This window comes from Meleagris gallopavo, chromosome 14 (genome assembly GCF_905368555.1).
Source record: "Meleagris gallopavo chromosome 14, MGAL_WU_HG_1.1, whole genome shotgun sequence".
In the NCBI taxonomy this organism is placed as follows: domain Eukaryota; kingdom Metazoa; phylum Chordata; class Aves; order Galliformes; family Phasianidae; genus Meleagris; species Meleagris gallopavo.
This window is the reverse complement of record NC_139417.1, coordinates 2,157,388-2,173,272: the sequence shown is the minus strand read 5'-3', so window position 1 is coordinate 2,173,272 and position 15,885 is coordinate 2,157,388. Positions and strand designations below refer to the sequence as shown.

The following is a 15,885-nucleotide window of genomic DNA, read 5'->3' as shown; positions in this document are numbered from 1 at the left end:
TGGCCGGGAGCAGCGCTTCCAACCCGCTCCGTGTTTCGGGTCCCGCCCGGAGGTATCGCGGTAGCTGTTCCGGCCGCGCCCGCGAGGGGGCGCCGTAGCGCGGCCGAGTCCAGAGCGCCGCAGCCAATGGAAGGCGGCCCCGCCCACCGCCCCGGATGCGCCGGCGCTCGGCGCTGCGTCCGCCCGCCGCAGCGACATGGAGCCGCCGGTGAGGGGCTGTGAGGGGGACGGGGTGGGGGCTGGGGGGGCGGTGACGTCACTGCCCCGGGACCCCGCCCTCCATAACCTTCCCCCCGAGCGGTGCTTCCCTCTCAACCCGATTCTGCCCTTCCCCGCGTGTCCCCGTACCCCACAGCCGCCGCCGCGGGGCTTTCCTGTCCTGACGCCTGGGACTCCTACCCCCGCCATGGCCTGGTACCACTCAGCAGCCCCCTCCCCCCATGGCCTGGTACCACTCAGCAGCACCCCTGTGGTCCTGGTACCCCAGTCACAGCCTCCCACTGCCTTGGTTCCCTGACAGAACCCCCCCTAGCCTTTGTAATTCCTCCCGTGTCCCCTTATTCCTTGCTAAGAGCTAAGTGCCCCCATAGAAGCCTCTCCCGGCCTGCCCTTTCCCCCCCCCCTCGTGCTCCCGCAGGTGCTGCCCAGCGCTGAGGAGGCTGCAGCGCTGTACCGGGAGCTGAGCCAGAACCCTGGGATCAGCACCGCCTGCCTGGGCCCCGACGTCACCACGCAGTACGGGGGCAAGTACTGCAGCCTGTACACCGGTATGGGGTGGGCACTGGGCGAGGCGGGCAGAGGGGCTGTTGCTTCTCCTCACCCTCATCCCTGCAGAGTGGTCGCAGCGGGACCTGGTGCAGGCCAAGAGCATCAAGTTCTGCCGGCAGTACCTGCTCTTCCACGACGGGGCCTCCATCGTCTATGCAGGGCCTGGCGGTGCCTGCTGTGAGATCAGTAATGAGTGGGTCCTCATGTCCCCACCACCCCATGTCCCCACGTCCCTGGCAGCACGGGGCTGATGAACAGCTTTCTCACAGGCTGCTGAGCTGCGAGTCCCCCAGTGGAGCATTGAAGGCTGTCCTGCTCAAGGTTGCCGGCAAGGAGAAGGAAAAGGAGAAAGAGAAGCAGTTCCTGGAGGTGAGTGAGGGGCCAGAGGGTTACAGAAAGGAAGGGGCTGGCAAGCTGTGCTCCCTCTGCCCCTCTGCTCCCAGGTGTGGTATCAGAACCTCAAGGTGAAAAGCATCGACCTGACGGCGCTGGACAAGCATGGCAGCGTCTATGATGACGGTGAGGGACGGGATGGCCCTGGGGGATGCTGGGGACAGGACAGTTTGTGCCAGACCTCTCCCCACAGACCAGTTTGGCTGCCTGGCCTGGTCGCACTCAGAGACCCACCTGCTGTATGTGGCGGAGAAGAAGCGTCCCAAGGCTGAGTCCTTCTTCCAGACCAAAGCACCCGAGCTGGATGGCTCTGCTGATGAGGAGCTGGAGTGCCCCAAGAAGACAGATGCACCCATCAAGGTGGGTCCCCACCACCCCCGGGGTGATGTCCCTCCACCCCGGAGCTGGCACTAATGGGGCTGTGCCACAGGGCGAGCAGTTCGTGTACTATGAGGACTGGGGGGAGACACTGAGCACCCGCAGCGTCCCTGTGCTCTGCGTGCTGGACATCGAGGGCAGCAGCATCTCAGTGCTGGAGGGTGTCCCCAAACACGTGTCCCCTGGACAGGTCAGGATGGGGAAAGGGGACGCGGGAGGTGGTGGACAACGGGAGACTCTATTACTGAGCCATGCGGTCCACTGCTCACAGGCCTTCTGGTCCCCAGATGACACTGGTGTGGTGTTTGTGGGCTGGTGGCACGAGCCCTTCCGCTTGGGGCTGCGGCACTGCACCAACCGCCGGTGAGTCCCCCTGGTCCCCACCACCCTGAGGACCCCAGCCCTGTGGTGACAGCCCCTCTCTCCCGGCAGCTCAGCGCTCTTCTACGTGGACCTGACCGGTGGGAAATGCGGTGAGCAGCTCACCCTCACACCTGCAGTGCTGAGCACCGTGCAGCCCCTCACCACCCCCTTGTGACCTTGCAGAGCTGCTCTCTGAGGACACTGGGGCCTTGTGGTCCCCGCGACTCAGCCCTGACTGCTGCCACATTGCCTACCTGGAAAACAGGGTGCTGGGCCCCCACCAGCAGTGCAGCCGCCTCCGCATGGTGAGCGGCTCTGCTCCCCCACCCACCTGGGGGGGCTGGTGCTGTACCCCTACCTTAGCGGACTGTCTGAGACCCAGTGCACCTGACACAGCCTCTCACCCCGTGTCTCCCACAGTACAACTGGCGTACCAAGCAGACCTGCACTGTGCTGGAGGCTGTGCCACGGCAAGTATGGGGTGAGTGTAGTTCTATGGAGCAGGTCTTGGGGCACGGGGCAGGGTGAGGTGTTGAGCACCAATACTCTCATTACAGGTGCCTTCCCTGGGATCTACTGCACCACTCTGCCAAGGCTGTGCTGGGCAGCCGACAGCCGTCGGCTCGTGCTGGACACATCCCAGCGCAGCCAGCAGGTAAGGACTGCAGGGCCTGGGGGCACACAGAGCAGTTGTTCTGGTGCCGAGCTGGACTTTGCCCTCCTGCCCTCAGGATGTGTTTGTGGTGGACACGCAGACAGGCAGCACAACCTCACTGACAGCTGGTGAGTGCCATGGTGCCAGGGTTGGGGCATGTTGGCCCGCAGCTCTGACCGTCTCTGTCCTCCCCAGATGCACCCCAAGGGAGCTGGTCTGTCCTCACCATTGACCGGGATCTCTTGGTGGCCCAGTTCTCCACCCCAAGCTGCCCCGCAACATTGGTATGGTGACATCCCTGTCCCCAGTGCCCCCCTGCCCCTCTGGGTGCTGGTGCTGACACTTCTCCCCATGCAGCAAGTGGCTGTCCTGCCTGGTGTGGGCCAGGAGGCTCAGATAAAGTGGATATGCCTGCAAAATGCACCCCCAGTGCCTGGCATCAATTGGGGCATCCGCACCCTGAAACCCCCCCCGGATCAGGAAAACCCCCAGTATGGTGAGTGCTGGGGGCAGCGTGGCTGTCGCTCATCCCCACTGAGCCTTGATTGCTTACGCCATCCTCACAGAGGGGCTGGACTTTGATGCCATCCTGCTGCGCCCAAGTGAGGGTCCCACTGTCCAGAAGCCCCCTCTGGTTGTGATGCCCCACGGTGAGAGCTCGCCCCCTCCCCCCACTCCCCAGCGCCAGCCCCAGCCCCCAGTGTCACTCCCACTACCTCTGCCCCGCAGGGGGACCCCACACTGTTTTCTCTGCTGGGTGGATGCTGTACCCAGCCACGCTGTGCCGCCTGGGCTTTGCTGTGCTTCTGGGTGAGTGTTGGGGCAGATGGGGCACAACACCTTCACAGTACCCGTGGGGTTCTGCAGCAGGAGGCTCTGACACCTTTTCTCCCAGTGAATTATCGTGGCTCGCTGGGCTTTGGCCAGGACAGCGTGAACTCCCTGCCAGGCAATGTGGGCACGCAGGATGTGCGGGATGTGCAGGTAGGATGCGTGTGTCCTATCATCCTGTGGGTGTTCTGGGTCAGAAACCTGGACACAGTCACGTCCCCACTTCAACAACTGTCCCTGATGCTCACAGCTCTGTGTGGAGCAAGTGCTGCAGGAGGAGCAGCTGGATGCCAGCCGAGTGGCCCTGGTGGGTGGCTCACACGGGGGCTTCCTGGCATGCCACCTCATCGGGCAGTTCCCCGATACCTACCGTGCCTGCGTGGTCCGCAACCCCGTGGTGAACATTGCCTCCATGCTCACCATCACTGACATTCCTGACTGGTGAGTGCTGCGGCCCCCTGCTTCCCTCAGCCCTGGCACTGCATGTCCCCCTGCCTCTCACCCACAGGTGCCTGACGGAGATGGGAGTACCCTACGTGCCCAATAACCTCCCAGACCCGGCCCACTTGACAGTGATGCTGCAGAAGTCACCCATATCCTACATCAATCAGGTACATTCCTGTCCCGTCCCATCCCCTGTACCGGCCTGCAGCGCTGCAGCTGAGTCCGTGCCCTTCCTGCAGGTCCGCACGCCCGTACTGCTGATGCTGGGGGAGGACGACAAGCGCGTTCCCCCCGCGCAGGGGCTGGAGTATTACCGCGCCCTGAAGGCCCGCGGCGTGCCCACACGGTGAGTGGGATGCAGGCGCTGGGACACGGGCTGTGGGCCCAGCACCGAGCCCTCTCTCCCCGCAGGTTGCTCTGGTACCCCAAGAACAACCACGCGCTGGCCGGCGTCGAGGCCGAAGCCGACGGCTTCATGAACATTGTGCTGTGGCTGCTCCAGCACCTGCAGGGCTGAGAGCCTCCGGCACCACCACCCCCCAATAAACGTTGTTGAGCACCGGGACTGTGTGCCGTGGTTCTGTGGCCTCCGGTGCCCCCGGGGCTCGTGACCGCAGGCGGAGGGTGGGCAGAGCCTGCTGCCAGCTCCCAGCACCCTTCCTGGCTCCGGCCCCGGCGGGCTGCTCGCGCACCCTGGCACCCCGCCCACGCTGAGCCACAGCCGGCTGAGCGCGGAGCGGCCCCATGGCCTCGGGGACGCAGCGGGGCTCAGGGAGCCGGGGGCAACCGGCAGAGGGGCAGCGGAGCGGCCCTGGTGCCTGCTACAGGGAGCTGAGCCGCTTCCCTGCCATCAGCTGCGCCGCGCTGGGGGCCACCGCGGGGGGACGGGGACAGGGACAGGGACAGGGACGGGCCTTCCTGCTGCACACCGGTGAGTCAGGCCCCGCGGCCCCACCGCGCTGCGCCCGGCCTGGTGCTGACATCCCCGTCCTGCAGAGTGCAGCCAGCCCGACCTGCCCCGCCGGCGGCTCCTGCGCTTCAGCCGCCACTACAGCGTTCGGCGCACGGAGCGCGGCCTCGCCGTCAGCCGGGCTGCGCTCAGCACGGAGATCCACAAGCGGTACGGCTCACGGGCAGCCTGCGGGACGGGGAGGTGCGGCGCGCTGCGTTCTGCGCCCTCCTCAGCTCCGTACCGCTCGCAGGCTGCTCGGCCAGGATTCACCCTCGGGACGGCGCCGTGCCGTGCTTGTCCGCTGCCCGCCGCAGGGCCACGAGCTGCTGGAGGTAACGCGGGCCGTGCCGGGGAGCTGGGTGCTGTGGGCACGGTGCGCCTGGTGAACCTGCTTCACCCAGGTGTGGGATGGCAGCGGGCGCAGCCACAGCGTGGACCTGACAGCGCTGGGGAAGCACGGGGAGGTCTACACAGAGGGTAAGGACCCCTCCCCAAATCCTCCGCCGCACAGGTGAGGGTGGCACACCGCAGTGCCCGGTGCCCGGCTGCTCCCGCACCGCGGAGCGCTTTGGCAGCCTGTGCCTGTGCCAGGGCCCTTTGCCTGCCTGGCCTGGTCCCGTTTGGAGACGCAGCTGCTCTATGTGGCTGAGAGGAGCCGGCCCACGCTACCTGCAGCCGGCCCCGGGCGTGAGCCAGGGACAGCCAGGCCAGCAGAGGATGAGGATGAGGAGGTGGGTGGTGAGTGTGAGTATATCCTGCACGTGGCGAGCGTGCCATGTGCCCCGTGAGTATGCCATGTGCCTGTGAGCGTGCCCCACAAATGGTGAGCGTGCCTTGATTCCTGTGAGTGTGCCATGTGAGCAGTGAGTGTGCCACGTGCACACTGAGCGTGCCGTGCTCCCTGTGAGCGTGCTGCAGGGCGAGCAGTTCGTGTACCACGAGGGCTGGGGAGAGAAGCTGAGCACCCGCAGTGTCCCCGTGCTCTGCGTACTGGATATCAAGAGCAGCAGTGTCTCAGTGCTGGAAAGTGTCCCTGAGCACGTGTCCCCTGGCCAGGTCGGTACTGGGAGGTAGGTGGGGCAGCTGTGGGATCAGGCTGAGGCCCAGACCTGAGCCTGGCTGTCCCACAGGCATTGTGGTCCCCAGGTGACACTGGTGTGGTATTTGTGGGCTGGTGGCACGAGCCCTTCCACCTGGGGCTGAGCGCCTGCTCCAACAGGAGGTGAGCCGCAGTGCCTCCAATGCTCACCCACTGCCTGCACGGCGCAGCCATGGAGCTCTGACCCAAGCGTTCCTCCTCCCCAGGTCGGGCATTTTCCACCTGGAGCTGGCCAGCGGGCACTGCGGTGAGCACTGGGACACAGAGGACCGTGGGCTCCCTGCTGTCCCCAGGCACTGACCCGCTGCCCGCAGAGCTGCTGTCTGCCCCTAACCGCGCCTCCTTCTCACCCCGGCTGAGCCCGGACGGTCAGCGCCTGCTCTACTTGGAAGGGGCCGTGGGAGGGCCCCACCGGCAGTGTCTGCAGCTGTGCCTGGTGAGCAGGATCCTGCACGCTGGGCCACCCATCCCACACCGGGCAGGTCCCCAAAGTCCCTTTTGATCCCCGAATCCCTGTACCTCAGTTTCCCCTTCGCTCCCTCCAGCTCACCTGGCAGACGCGGCAGACGGTGACGGTGCTCGATGTGGTGCAAGAGCCCACGGGCAGTGAGAGCTGTAAGGCCGGGTGCTGCTGGGGGATCGGACCATCACACTGAGTGCCACCACCCCAACTCCTCAACGCTCTGCCCCGCTCACAGCCTTCACTGGAATCTACACCGATGCGCTGCCGCCGCAGTGCTGGGCAGCTGACAGCCGGCGGGCACTGCTGTGCACCCCACAGCGGAGCCGCACGGTGAGCTGGGCGTGGGGACAGGGCACGGCCATGGCACAGCCCCCGTGTGACACTGTCCCCACACAGGACCTGCTGCTGGTGGACACAGAGACGGCCACCATCACCAACCTCACTGCTGGTACGTGGCACCCGGCTGCTCACCTCGCTTTGGTGAGCAAGATGAGCATTGGGAATTGTGAGCATGCTGCTGTCCCCAGGGTCACCCGAGGGGTACTGGGAGCTGCTGACCATCCAGTGGGACCTGCTGGTGGCCACCTGCTCGGCTCCACACCGCCCACCCAGCCTGGTGAGCAGAGCACCGTGCAGTACTGGCACCGTGCGAGGTGCTGGTGATACCCTGCTATGGAATAGGGGTACCCTGGAGCCACCTGCTGCCTGTCCCCAGGTGATGGCGGAGCTGCCACCGTTGGGCCAGGAGCTGCCCCTGCGTTGGGTGCCGGTGGAGGACACCCCACCAGTTCCTGGCATCACCTGGAAAACGCTGACAGTCCAGCAGAACTCTGCTCCTCACAGTGAGCACGTGGGGGCCCCGCAGTGTCTGGGTGCACAGGGTTGTCCATGGCACTGGGTGCTGAGTGGGGTCCCTCCGCGGTGCAGGTCCCCAGACCTTCGAGGCCCTGCTGCTGAGCCCAACAGGTGGCACCACTCCGTATCCCCTCATTGTGTGTCCCCATGGTGAGTGAGGGGCAGGGGGACATCCTGATGGTGCTGGTGGCACTCAGGTAACATCCCCTCTGTGCCCAGGTGGCCCCCACGCCGTCTTTGATGCCCGCTGGCGCCCAAGCATGGCTGCACTGTGCCGGCTGGGCTTCGCCGTGCTGCTGGGTGAGTGATGGGGACTTCGGTGCCGCGTGTCTCCGGTGCCACACCGGGATGTGGCCTCCACCATCCTCATCTCTGCAGTGAATTACCGTGGCTCACTGGGCTTTGGGCAGGCAAGCATTGAATGCCTGCAGTCTCGTGTGGGTGAGCAGGACGTGGCTGACACAGAGGTGAGGAGCAACAAACAGATGCTGATGGTGGGGTGCTGATGGTGGGGTGCTGATGGTGGGGTGCTGATGGTGGGCTGCCCATGCCCACAGCTGGCAGTGGAGCAGGCGCTGCGCTTTGAGCCTCTCGACCCACACCGCGTGGCACTGCTGGCCGGCTCCCACGGAGCCTTCATTGCCCTCCACCTCCTCACCCGCCAGCCCAAGCGCTACCGGGCGTGCGCCCTGCGCAACCCTGTCTCCAACCTTCCTGCACTGCTGGGCACATCTGACATCCCTGACTGGTGAGAGCTACCCATCCCACTCCGTGCCATCCCGCACCACGCTGTGCCATGTCACCCACCACTGCCTCCCTCCCGCAGGCGCTACACATCCCTGGGGCTGCCCTACTCCTTCCAGCGGGTGCCCAGCGTGGAGGACCTGGTTGTCATGCTGCAGCGCTCACCCATCATCCAGGCAGCCCAGGTATGGTGCGGTGGGATGGGTGCAGGGGTGCAGGAGCAGGAACCAGGTGCTCACCACCACCTGTGTCACAGGTGCGGGCACCAGTGCTGCTATGTGTGGGTGCCCGGGACTGGCGTGTCAGCCCCACGCAGGCGCTGGAGCTGTACCGAGTGCTGCGGGCCTGCGGGGTGCCAACCCGGTGAGTGCAGCGTGGAGCTGTGGTTAAGTGGGCATGGAACCCTGCGGTGCTGGCTAAGCATCTCCTGCCCTGCAGGCTGTTGTGGTACCCTGATGGCGGCCATGCACTGACTGGCGTGGAGACGGAAGCCGATGTTTTTGGGAACTGCGCCCGCTGGCTCCTCCAGCACTTGGGGCCGCTCCCAGTGGAACAGCACAGCCCCTAAAGCTCACGGTGGCCCCACGGCTGTGCTGGCCTCAGGGTGACCACAGATCCTGGAGATGGTCAGAACTGAAGGAGGATGAATTGAGCACAGCAAAGGTGCAGGATGGGGATGGAGATTTGGATTTGGCTCTAAATAAATGTGTGATGTCCCCCGTATCTTGGCCACACTGAGATGCACACACAGGCTGGCTCCACTGCCTTTATTGGGACTGGGGGCTGAGGGGGGAGGTGCGACCTGCAGCACAGTTCACACCATCCTCATAACCTTGTGGATCCAGTCGACATAGAGTGAGACGCGGATGAAGAGGGCAGGCTGGTCGGTGCGGGCACAGACACGGGATGGGGTGATCACCCCCTCCAGCACCCAGCAGTCGGCGGTCAGACAGGCCAGGGGCCCCCCATAATCTCCCTGTAGGGGCGAGAGAGTACCGTCACCCCTTTGCTGTGGGGTCCCCAAGCCTGTCTGGCCCCCTGGACCCTGCTCACCTCACAGGCACCCACACCAGCATGCAGCGGGGCTGTGCACAGCTCGCTCTCCTTTAGGCGCCCACGCAGCTTTGCCTGGCATTCAGCATGTGCCATCACTGGCAGCTTTGCCACATTCAGCACGTGGCCATCCGTTGTGCCTGCGGGGACAGGTCAGCAGCAAGGCATGTATGGGTGTGGGAGGGTGGTGGGTGAGGGGTGGCATGGGAAGAGGATGCCATGGGTAGGAGAATGCGATGACGTGGGCAGGGGGATGCTAGGAGCAAAGGGATTCCATGAGCAAGAAGATGCCTTGGGAAGGAGATGCCATGGGTAGGGGGATGCCGTGGGTGGACGGATGGCATGGGCAGGGAGATGACATCAAGGAGGGTTGCTGTGGACAGTGGACATGGGCAGGGGGATGCCATGACCTTGGGGGTGCTGTGGAAGGAATTGCCATAGATAGGGGATGCCATCAAGTGGGACACTGGTGGGGCTGCCCATGGCAGTACCTCTGGTTTCCCCAAAGCCAGCAATCTCACAGGTGGTGCCAGCAGGCACAACATAGCGCTCAGGCGGCAGGCAGATCAGGGCCACACGCTTGTTCAGCACAGCTGGCCTGCAGAGGGACAGAGCAGCATAGGGATGTGGTGCCAGCCCATGGCACTGGGGCACAGGGCACCACGTGCAGATGCTCACCTCGCCAGCTTCAACAGCACCAGGTGGGACTCAGAGGGGCCGCAGATGATGCGTACAATGGGGATGGCCTGCAGGTCGGGGTCGGTGGGGCTGGGGTCCTTGAACAGCGTCCCCAGGTGCACCTCATAGCCTGACAGGTCCGCATCACTGCGGGACAAGGCCATCAGGGTATGGCAGCTGCCGGCACCCCACACCCTGCCCTGAGCTCACCAGGAGGAGAAGCACTGCCGTGTGCTGATCACCCACTGCTCCTTCACCAGCGACCCACCGCAGAAGTGCAAGCCGGCCCTGCAGGCATGGGGATTGGCAGGGGTGGGCACCCAGTTGGCAGCATGGCACGGCTGGAACATGGGGTGCCTGCTCACCGGTTGCGGATGCTGACGGTCCACGGCGAGTTGCCAGGCATCCCGCCCACCACACGCTGCTTCTGCTGCAGCCTCTCGTCCCGCTGGCCACACTCCTCAAATTTTACTGCATCTGTGAACACAGCAGGCATTGGCTGATGGCACCGCACCAAGCATCCACCGCCCCGTGTCCCTGTGTCCTCACCTGCACTCTCCAGGACAGATGGCACAGTGCTGCCAGCTGCAAAGAGGAAGCAGAGTGGGGCTGTGGCAGGTGGCCCAACGCACCCTGTGGGGCAGCCAGGGCTCGGTGGGGCCAAGCTCACAGCAGGGCTTGATGGCGCAGTAGTCAAAGGGTGTGCGTGGATCCATGGTGTAGCACCAGGGGCCGTGGCTGTCGTTGTCGGGGTTGCGGCAGTAGTTCTCCTCCAGGTGCGCCTCGGGGTGGGTGGTGGGCGACATCCTGCCAGCCAGGAGCCACCGTTACTGCCCCCATCCCCACTGCTGTGCATCACCCTGGCATGCTTGTGGCACACTCACTGTGGCACATGAGGTGTCGTGGCATCCCACTTCTGGCACGTGATGCCCTTGCGCGTCTTACTGACGTGGCCATGATACTGCTCACCGTGGCCGTGGTAGCACTCTAGGGACAGGCAGGGGGAGCTGATACTGCTGGTGACACCCCGGTGGGACACTCATGTGGTGGAGGCTCACCTTTTGCGTCCAGCTCATCATCACAGCGGCGGATGTGGAAGCAGAAGGCGACACGCATGCCGGGGCGGGTGGTGAAGCACCACGGGGCCTCTGAGCCATCGGGGTTGCGGCAGTAGTTCTCCTGCAGGTCCCTGGCGGAGCGGCCGCATGGGTGCCTGCACACCTGGGTGCTGCTGCAGCCCCCAGTCCCACCAGCCCTACTTGCAGGGGTACTTGCTGGGCACGAAGTGGTGCCGGTGGGGCGTCTGCGCGTCCCAGCGCTGGCAGGGGATGCCCGACATGGTGACGTTCACTCGGCCTCGGTAGCCTTCGCCTTTGCCCCTGTAGCAGCCGGTGGTGACATTGATGGGTCGCGGGCGTTTCTCTGCTTGTATGGAAGAGAGAGGCGGGGTGAGGGTGGCACCGAGGACACCGGAACCAGAGATGGTGCCAGGGCACTTACTGCAGACACGGATGCGGCAGAACTCACGCTCCAGCGCCGGGTCAGTGGTGTAGCACCAGGGCCGCTCAGAACTGTCCGGGTTGCGGCAGTAGTTGTCATCCAGACCCTTCTCGGGGTACCTGGGTGAGAGGCGGGGAACAGCATCTGCAGGTGACAGATAACTGCTGCCACCCTCACAGCCACACACCCTGCAACGAGTACTGACTTGTCAGGGTGATAGGGATGCTTGTGTGGGTGCTGCAGGTCCCAGCGCTGGCACTCGGTCCCTGACTCGGTGTGGTCCACAAAGCCCCGGTAATCCTCCCCGTTGCAGGTCATGCAGATGGCTGCCAACAGCCAGGGTTGTCATTGGTAATGGGGATGGGCAGCACAGGGCGTTCCTGAAGCACAGCACTCACCATCCTCACACTTTTTGATGCCGCAGCTCTGGTGTCGGACACTGGGGTCGATGGTGTAGCACCACGGGCCCCGCTTGTCACGATCAGGGTTGCGGCAGTAATTCTCCTCCAGCCCATTGCGGGGCGATGGCAGGAACCTGTGCCACCCTAGTTGTTGCCATAGTCCCTATACTGTCCCCAGTGTCCCTAAGCTGTCCTCATTGTTCCCAGTCTGTCCCCACCCCATTCCCCATTACCCCATATTGTTTCCATCCCACTCCCCGCTCCCCTGCTACGTCTGCATCCCATTTCCTATCACTGTGCTGTTCCCGTTGCCCCCCACCCACCCTCACCCCATTTCCCATCACCCCATGCCGTCCCCATCCCATTCCCTATTAACGCACCATCCCCATCCCTTCCCCATCACCCCACACTGCCCGGGGCACCTGTGGTCATGGGGCGTGGTGGCCTGCCAGTGCTGGCAGCGCAGGCCATGCTCCGTCGTGTCCTGCATGCCACGATAACCGGTGCCATTGGCCACGATGCACTCCCGCAGGAAGTCTGGGGAGCCCCGGGCACCGCATCAGAGCCGTGCAGGCAGTGGGAGCCCCGCACCGTGAGCCCCGCGCCCAGGCACGGTGCCGGCCCCACCTTTCTTCTGGTACAGATCGTAGTGGATGTTCTTCTGCAGCCGGGTGCCAGCTGAGCGCTGGGTCCGGGACAGCAGCTGGCACAGATGGCTCTGCCGCTCGTGGTGGAAGGCCCTGCGGGCAGGCAGAGGTGGTAGGGTGCTGCACAGCGCTGGGCTCAGCTCCCTGCCGCGCGGTGCTCACCGGCAGGCCGGCCTGTTGGCACAGTTTTGGGCGCACTGCTGGGCTGTGCAGTTCAGTGCAGCCAGTGGGGGCTCGTCGGGCGCTGCCCGCAGCTCCGTGCCACGCAGGCGCTGGAAGTCGTTGAGGGGTGAGCGGTGGCCTAAGATGGAGCGAGGGTCAGCGTGTCCCGGCCCAAGAGAGCCAGAGCTTCCTGAGCCCCCCATCCTGGGCCCCCCACGCCTCCCTATGCCCTCTGGCCTCACACTGCCTGCCAGGGCCCTACCTGCACCCAGGACCACAGCCAGGGAGAGCAGCAGGCCCAGCGGGGCCGGCATGGTGGAAGTGCTGGCGGTCAGGCTGCGGCCCAGGGCCGGCCCAGCAAATATTTGCCTGCGGTCCGGGGGCCAGGAAGGTGCCGAGGTCGCGGACCACGAAGCCGCACGTGGGGCGGTGCCTGCTGGAAGCGGGCGTGGCCTAACCGGAGGGGGCGTGGCCTGCCGGGAGAGGGCGTGGCCTGCCGCCGCGGGCGCGGTCTGCCGGGAGAGGGCGGTGCCCGGTGCGGTGGGCGGGGCCTGAAGGAGGCGGGCGGGGCCGTGCCGAGGGCGGCGGGATTCGGCCCGGGTGCGGGGCGGGGCTTGGGGCGGCGCCCAGAGGAAGCGGATGCGGCGGGGGGCGGGGCTACGGGAAGGGCGGGGCCGCGCGGGACGGCGGCGGGGCGCGGGAGGGGGCGGGGCCTCGCGCGGCCAGGTGGGGCGGGGCGGAGGGGGCGGGGCGAGGCGCCGGCGGCGGGCTCCGATTGGCCGCGCCGCGCTCGTGCCGCCGGTTGCTAGGCGCCGCGGGGCCCCGCCCCCAGGTACGTGCCCGCGCGGGGTCGCGCTCGCGCCGCGCCGCCCGCTCGGTGCGTCGGGGCCGCTGGCGGCGAGAGCCGGCGAGGAGCGGCGTCCGGGCCCGGCCGAGCACGGTGAGCCCGGCGCGGCAGGGAGAAGCGCGACCGGCCTTCGCCTCGCCTCGCGTCCGCCCGGCGGCGGCACCTGCCGGCCGCGCCGCCCTCGGCCTAACGGCGGGCCGGGCCGGGCCCGGCGGAGCGGCGCGGCCTGGGCGGGATGGGCGGGCTGGCCGAGGCCCGGCGGGGCGCGGGCGGCGGGGCGGCCCGGCGCCGCCTCCTTCTCCCCGTCCCCGCGGGCCGCGCCGGGAACGGGCCCGCCGCGGAACGGCCTCGCCGCACCGGGACGGGCTCCGCCTCCACACCGCCGCCGCGGCCGAGCCGTGCCCGCAGGACGGCCGCCGGGTCCCGCCGGGGCTCCGGGCCGCGCTCCGGGGGTGCCGGGCCGACCTTGGGGCCGCCTCGGTGTCCGGGCGGGGCGCGGCGGCGGCGGCGGGGCCGCGGGAGCAACAGGCGGCGGGCGGGCCGGCCCCGCTCCGCGGGCGCGCTCGGGCCGAGTTGGGCGCGTTCCGGCCGAGGCTCGCGGTGCGCGGCGTGCGGGGAATGCGGGGCTGCGGCTCCGGCTGGGGAAGTGGCAGCGTCAGGGGCCGTGGGGCCTAAGCGGGCGCGGGGCGGTGTGTGTCTGTCTGTGTGTCTGTGTGTGAGCGGAGCCCGCCTTCACCTTTCCTCTCTTTCCCGTTTCCCGGGCAGGGCCGCCTCCTGCCGCTGCGCCAGGATTGCTGCCGCCCCTCGCCGGGGAGCGCTGCTCCGAGCCCGGTCCTTACTCTGCTTTGTGAGACGTTTATTGGCCCTTATAAACTTCAGTTCTGCAGGTGCTCTTCTGCCTCTGCACCGACAGTTCCCAATTCTGTCTCGTTTTCTTCCCGCAGCCTCTGCCACCATTCCAGGCGTCCTAAGCTACTTACTCATTCTTCCCGATGCTTGTCACTGCACTCTGCTATCCTAAATATAGGGTAGTGTGCCAACGGGTGAGGCTCGGGAGCCGGGGTGCAGGGAACAACACCGTGTCGGCAGAGCCGTGCTGCGCCCGCACTGTGCTGCCTGCTCCCTGCAGGCTTTGTGCTTCTTGTGAGTTCCTGAACGAGGTGGGCTTTGGTTGTGGTGTGTTGTGCTCCTTTACACACCAGCGTATGGGTGAGTGTGCTCTGCGCCTTGCCACGCAGCCGTGGGTCTGTAGGGATTTGTTAACCCTAAGTGCTTTTCTGCTTTCAGACGTGGCTGACACCAGGCTGAGTGCTGCTCCCTGCTCCTCTGGCTGTTGCAGGGTGTGAGGGTGGGCCCCGGGGTACGCCGAGATCCCCGCCAGCTTGAGCTGTGAAATGCACGGCCAGAACTGGCTCAGACCTGACTCAGACCTGACTATAGCTTATCTGCCATGGGCAATGGCTCTGGAGGAGTTCCTGCACATCTTCTGGCGGCAGAACTTTGCTCCAGCAGTGGGTGGACACTGGAGGTTCGTGCCACAGAGAGAGGCACTTTAGTGCTTTGCATCTGACCCCGGGGTCCCCTCTACCCTGCTGGAGGAGGTGAGAGGGCAGTGGAGTCGCACTGGTGGCACTGCCAGGCTCCTCTTGCACAGGTGTGAGCTGCAGCGTGCTGCTCGTGCAGCAGAGGTGTGGCACAGCAGCAGGAGTGATGTCTCACTGCCTCTCCACGTCCCGTCAGCTGAGGAATAGCATGGAGGAATTAATTCCAGTGAGTTGGATGAGGAAAATGTAAACTCTGTGTTCTCGTTGGCAAACAGTGGTTGTGTAAATAAATGTCTCTGGTATTCCTTGTAGTGCTCATCGACTGCCCGATCCCTTATGGTTTCTTGCTGAGCTGGTGGGGAGGTTGCTGCTCCCCCAGCTCTGAGTACTTTGCCAGCAGTTTGGGCAAAATACAAGTAAACACCACTGGGTTGATCCAGTATATCTGGTATGCTGAAAATGTTTGTTCTTAGGATGTTTGTGCAGTCTGGAGGGCTCTGTACTTTAAGCTCCGTTTACTGAGGACTGTGACCGTGTTTAATCTGTCTGAAGAACCTGTGCTTTTGGGGCTTGTTCTCTGAGATTGAGTAAGTTTGGGTGAAGTGTGGAGGTGCTGCAGGAGGGGAAGTTAGTTCATTAACTAAGGAGTGTTATATGCAGGTGTGCATATTTCCTGCTCCGGCACATTTTCCTATCTGTATTTTCCTGCATTTATTCACTGACTTGATTGTGGTCTGGATTGAAGTTCAGTATGTCGGTGGGAAAGGTGTTCGGGACTCTTCGGTGTTGCTGTGCTTTTCCTGAGCGTGCGCTGGCTGTGTGGGGCTGCCTGCGTCCTGGGACAGCTGGTGGATGGCAGCCGAAGCTCCTGGCTGGAGGGCAGCCTGTACCTGAGGTGTCAGCAGGGCTCAGGTGAGATCCCACACCCCAGGAACGCATGCCATTTTCCTCAGTGCTGTGTCCTGCTCAAGGTCACGCAGCGTGGCACTGTGGGTTCCCAGAGGCCGGGCTCTTGCTGGGAAGTGCCCTGGCATCCCCACTGTGCCAGGGCTCCTCCACATCCTGGGCAAGAGTGTGGCCCTGCTGCTTCTGACATGTCCAACTTTGG

At 65.2% G+C, this 15,885-nt stretch overlaps 4 protein-coding genes across 8 annotated transcripts in view; 3 read left to right on the top strand and 1 right to left on the bottom strand.

The window, feature by feature from the left end:
• The first annotated feature begins 77 nt into the window (after nucleotides 1-77).
• On the top strand, nucleotides 78-4,397 carry LOC100548252 (acylamino-acid-releasing enzyme). The gene is made up of 22 exons (XM_085235606.1): nucleotides 78-208; nucleotides 638-767; nucleotides 835-961; nucleotides 1,038-1,137; nucleotides 1,212-1,287; nucleotides 1,355-1,521; nucleotides 1,592-1,729; nucleotides 1,811-1,902; nucleotides 1,972-2,012; nucleotides 2,086-2,207; nucleotides 2,323-2,383; nucleotides 2,460-2,557; nucleotides 2,634-2,685; nucleotides 2,753-2,841; nucleotides 2,915-3,053; nucleotides 3,124-3,207; nucleotides 3,287-3,367; nucleotides 3,453-3,541; nucleotides 3,639-3,829; nucleotides 3,897-3,999; nucleotides 4,072-4,178; nucleotides 4,244-4,397. The coding sequence occupies exons 1-22, from the start codon at nucleotides 197-199 to the stop codon at nucleotides 4,347-4,349; spliced, it is 2,205 nt and encodes a 734-aa protein (XP_085091732.1). The 5' UTR covers nucleotides 78-196; the 3' UTR covers nucleotides 4,350-4,397.
• A 35-nt stretch (nucleotides 4,398-4,432) lies between these two features.
• APEH (acylaminoacyl-peptide hydrolase) lies at nucleotides 4,433-8,693 on the top strand. Its single transcript, XM_085235609.1, has 21 exons — nucleotides 4,433-4,763; nucleotides 4,829-4,952; nucleotides 5,035-5,116; nucleotides 5,186-5,261; nucleotides 5,376-5,515; nucleotides 5,703-5,840; nucleotides 5,915-6,006; nucleotides 6,090-6,130; nucleotides 6,198-6,319; nucleotides 6,429-6,498; nucleotides 6,582-6,676; nucleotides 6,743-6,794; nucleotides 6,874-6,962; nucleotides 7,062-7,188; nucleotides 7,274-7,351; nucleotides 7,421-7,501; nucleotides 7,580-7,668; nucleotides 7,759-7,949; nucleotides 8,028-8,130; nucleotides 8,202-8,308; nucleotides 8,384-8,693. Exons 1-21 carry the CDS (start codon nucleotides 4,577-4,579, stop codon nucleotides 8,511-8,513), a joined length of 2,214 nt encoding a protein of 737 aa, XP_085091735.1. The 5' UTR covers nucleotides 4,433-4,576; the 3' UTR covers nucleotides 8,514-8,693.
• A 5-nt stretch (nucleotides 8,694-8,698) lies between these two features.
• Nucleotides 8,699-12,854, bottom strand: MST1 (macrophage stimulating 1). Of its 3 annotated transcripts, none has more exons than XM_085235608.1 (18): nucleotides 12,649-12,853; nucleotides 12,387-12,525; nucleotides 12,205-12,317; nucleotides 12,000-12,114; nucleotides 11,575-11,711; nucleotides 11,382-11,502; nucleotides 11,177-11,295; nucleotides 10,936-11,101; nucleotides 10,735-10,865; nucleotides 10,561-10,663; nucleotides 10,347-10,483; nucleotides 10,226-10,261; nucleotides 10,042-10,153; nucleotides 9,887-9,964; nucleotides 9,677-9,823; nucleotides 9,490-9,596; nucleotides 8,999-9,138; nucleotides 8,699-8,921 (listed from the first exon to the last, which is right to left on the bottom strand). In XM_085235608.1, exons 1-18 carry the CDS (start codon nucleotides 12,698-12,700, stop codon nucleotides 8,760-8,762), a joined length of 2,115 nt encoding a protein of 704 aa, XP_085091734.1. In that variant the 5' UTR covers nucleotides 12,701-12,853; the 3' UTR covers nucleotides 8,699-8,759. The 3 variants fall into 3 exon arrangements, with proteins under 3 accessions (XP_085091734.1, XP_003210053.2, XP_085091733.1); XM_003210005.5 differs by having other exon boundaries at nucleotides 10,936-11,098; XM_085235607.1 differs by having other exon boundaries at nucleotides 10,936-11,295; nucleotides 12,649-12,854.
• A 315-nt stretch (nucleotides 12,855-13,169) lies between these two features.
• DAG1 (dystroglycan 1) overlaps nucleotides 13,170-15,885 on the top strand; it is a 38,383-nt gene continuing 35,667 nt past the window's right edge. The window contains exon 1 of one of the 3 annotated variants that reach the window (XM_085235824.1): nucleotides 13,170-13,326. The gene's annotated coding sequence lies outside the window, so the exon portion shown is untranslated. Of the gene's footprint in view, nucleotides 13,327-14,372; nucleotides 14,394-15,885 lie in introns of those variants that run through there. The other 2 variants (XM_085235826.1, XM_085235825.1) reach the window with 2 other exon arrangements.

Bases quoted from the DNA above. Each gene is read 5' to 3' on its own strand.
- LOC100548252 (XM_085235606.1), top strand. The intron at 1,288-1,354 runs GTGAGGGACGGG...CTCTCCCCACAG, and splicing joins TGGCAGCGTCTATGATGACG to ACCAGTTTGGCTGCCTGGCC. The intron at 4,000-4,071 runs GTACATTCCTGT...CCCTTCCTGCAG, and splicing joins CCATATCCTACATCAATCAG to GTCCGCACGCCCGTACTGCT.
- APEH (XM_085235609.1), top strand. From the start codon at position 4,577: ATGGCCTCGGGGACGCAGCGGGGCTCAGGGAGCCGGGGGCAACCGGCA. The intron at 5,841-5,914 runs GTCGGTACTGGG...GCTGTCCCACAG, and splicing joins AGCACGTGTCCCCTGGCCAG to GCATTGTGGTCCCCAGGTGA. The intron at 6,963-7,061 runs GTGAGCAGAGCA...GCCTGTCCCCAG, and splicing joins CACACCGCCCACCCAGCCTG to GTGATGGCGGAGCTGCCACC.
- MST1 (XM_085235607.1), bottom strand. From the start codon at position 12,700: ATGCCGGCCCCGCTGGGCCTGCTGCTCTCCCTGGCTGTGGTCCTGGGT. The intron at 10,154-10,225 runs GTGAGGACACAG...CTGTGTTCACAG, and splicing joins ATCTGTCCTGGAGAGTGCAG to ATGCAGTAAAATTTGAGGAG. The intron at 9,965-10,041 runs GTGAGCAGGCAC...CCATGCCTGCAG, and splicing joins ACCGTCAGCATCCGCAACCG to GGCCGGCTTGCACTTCTGCG.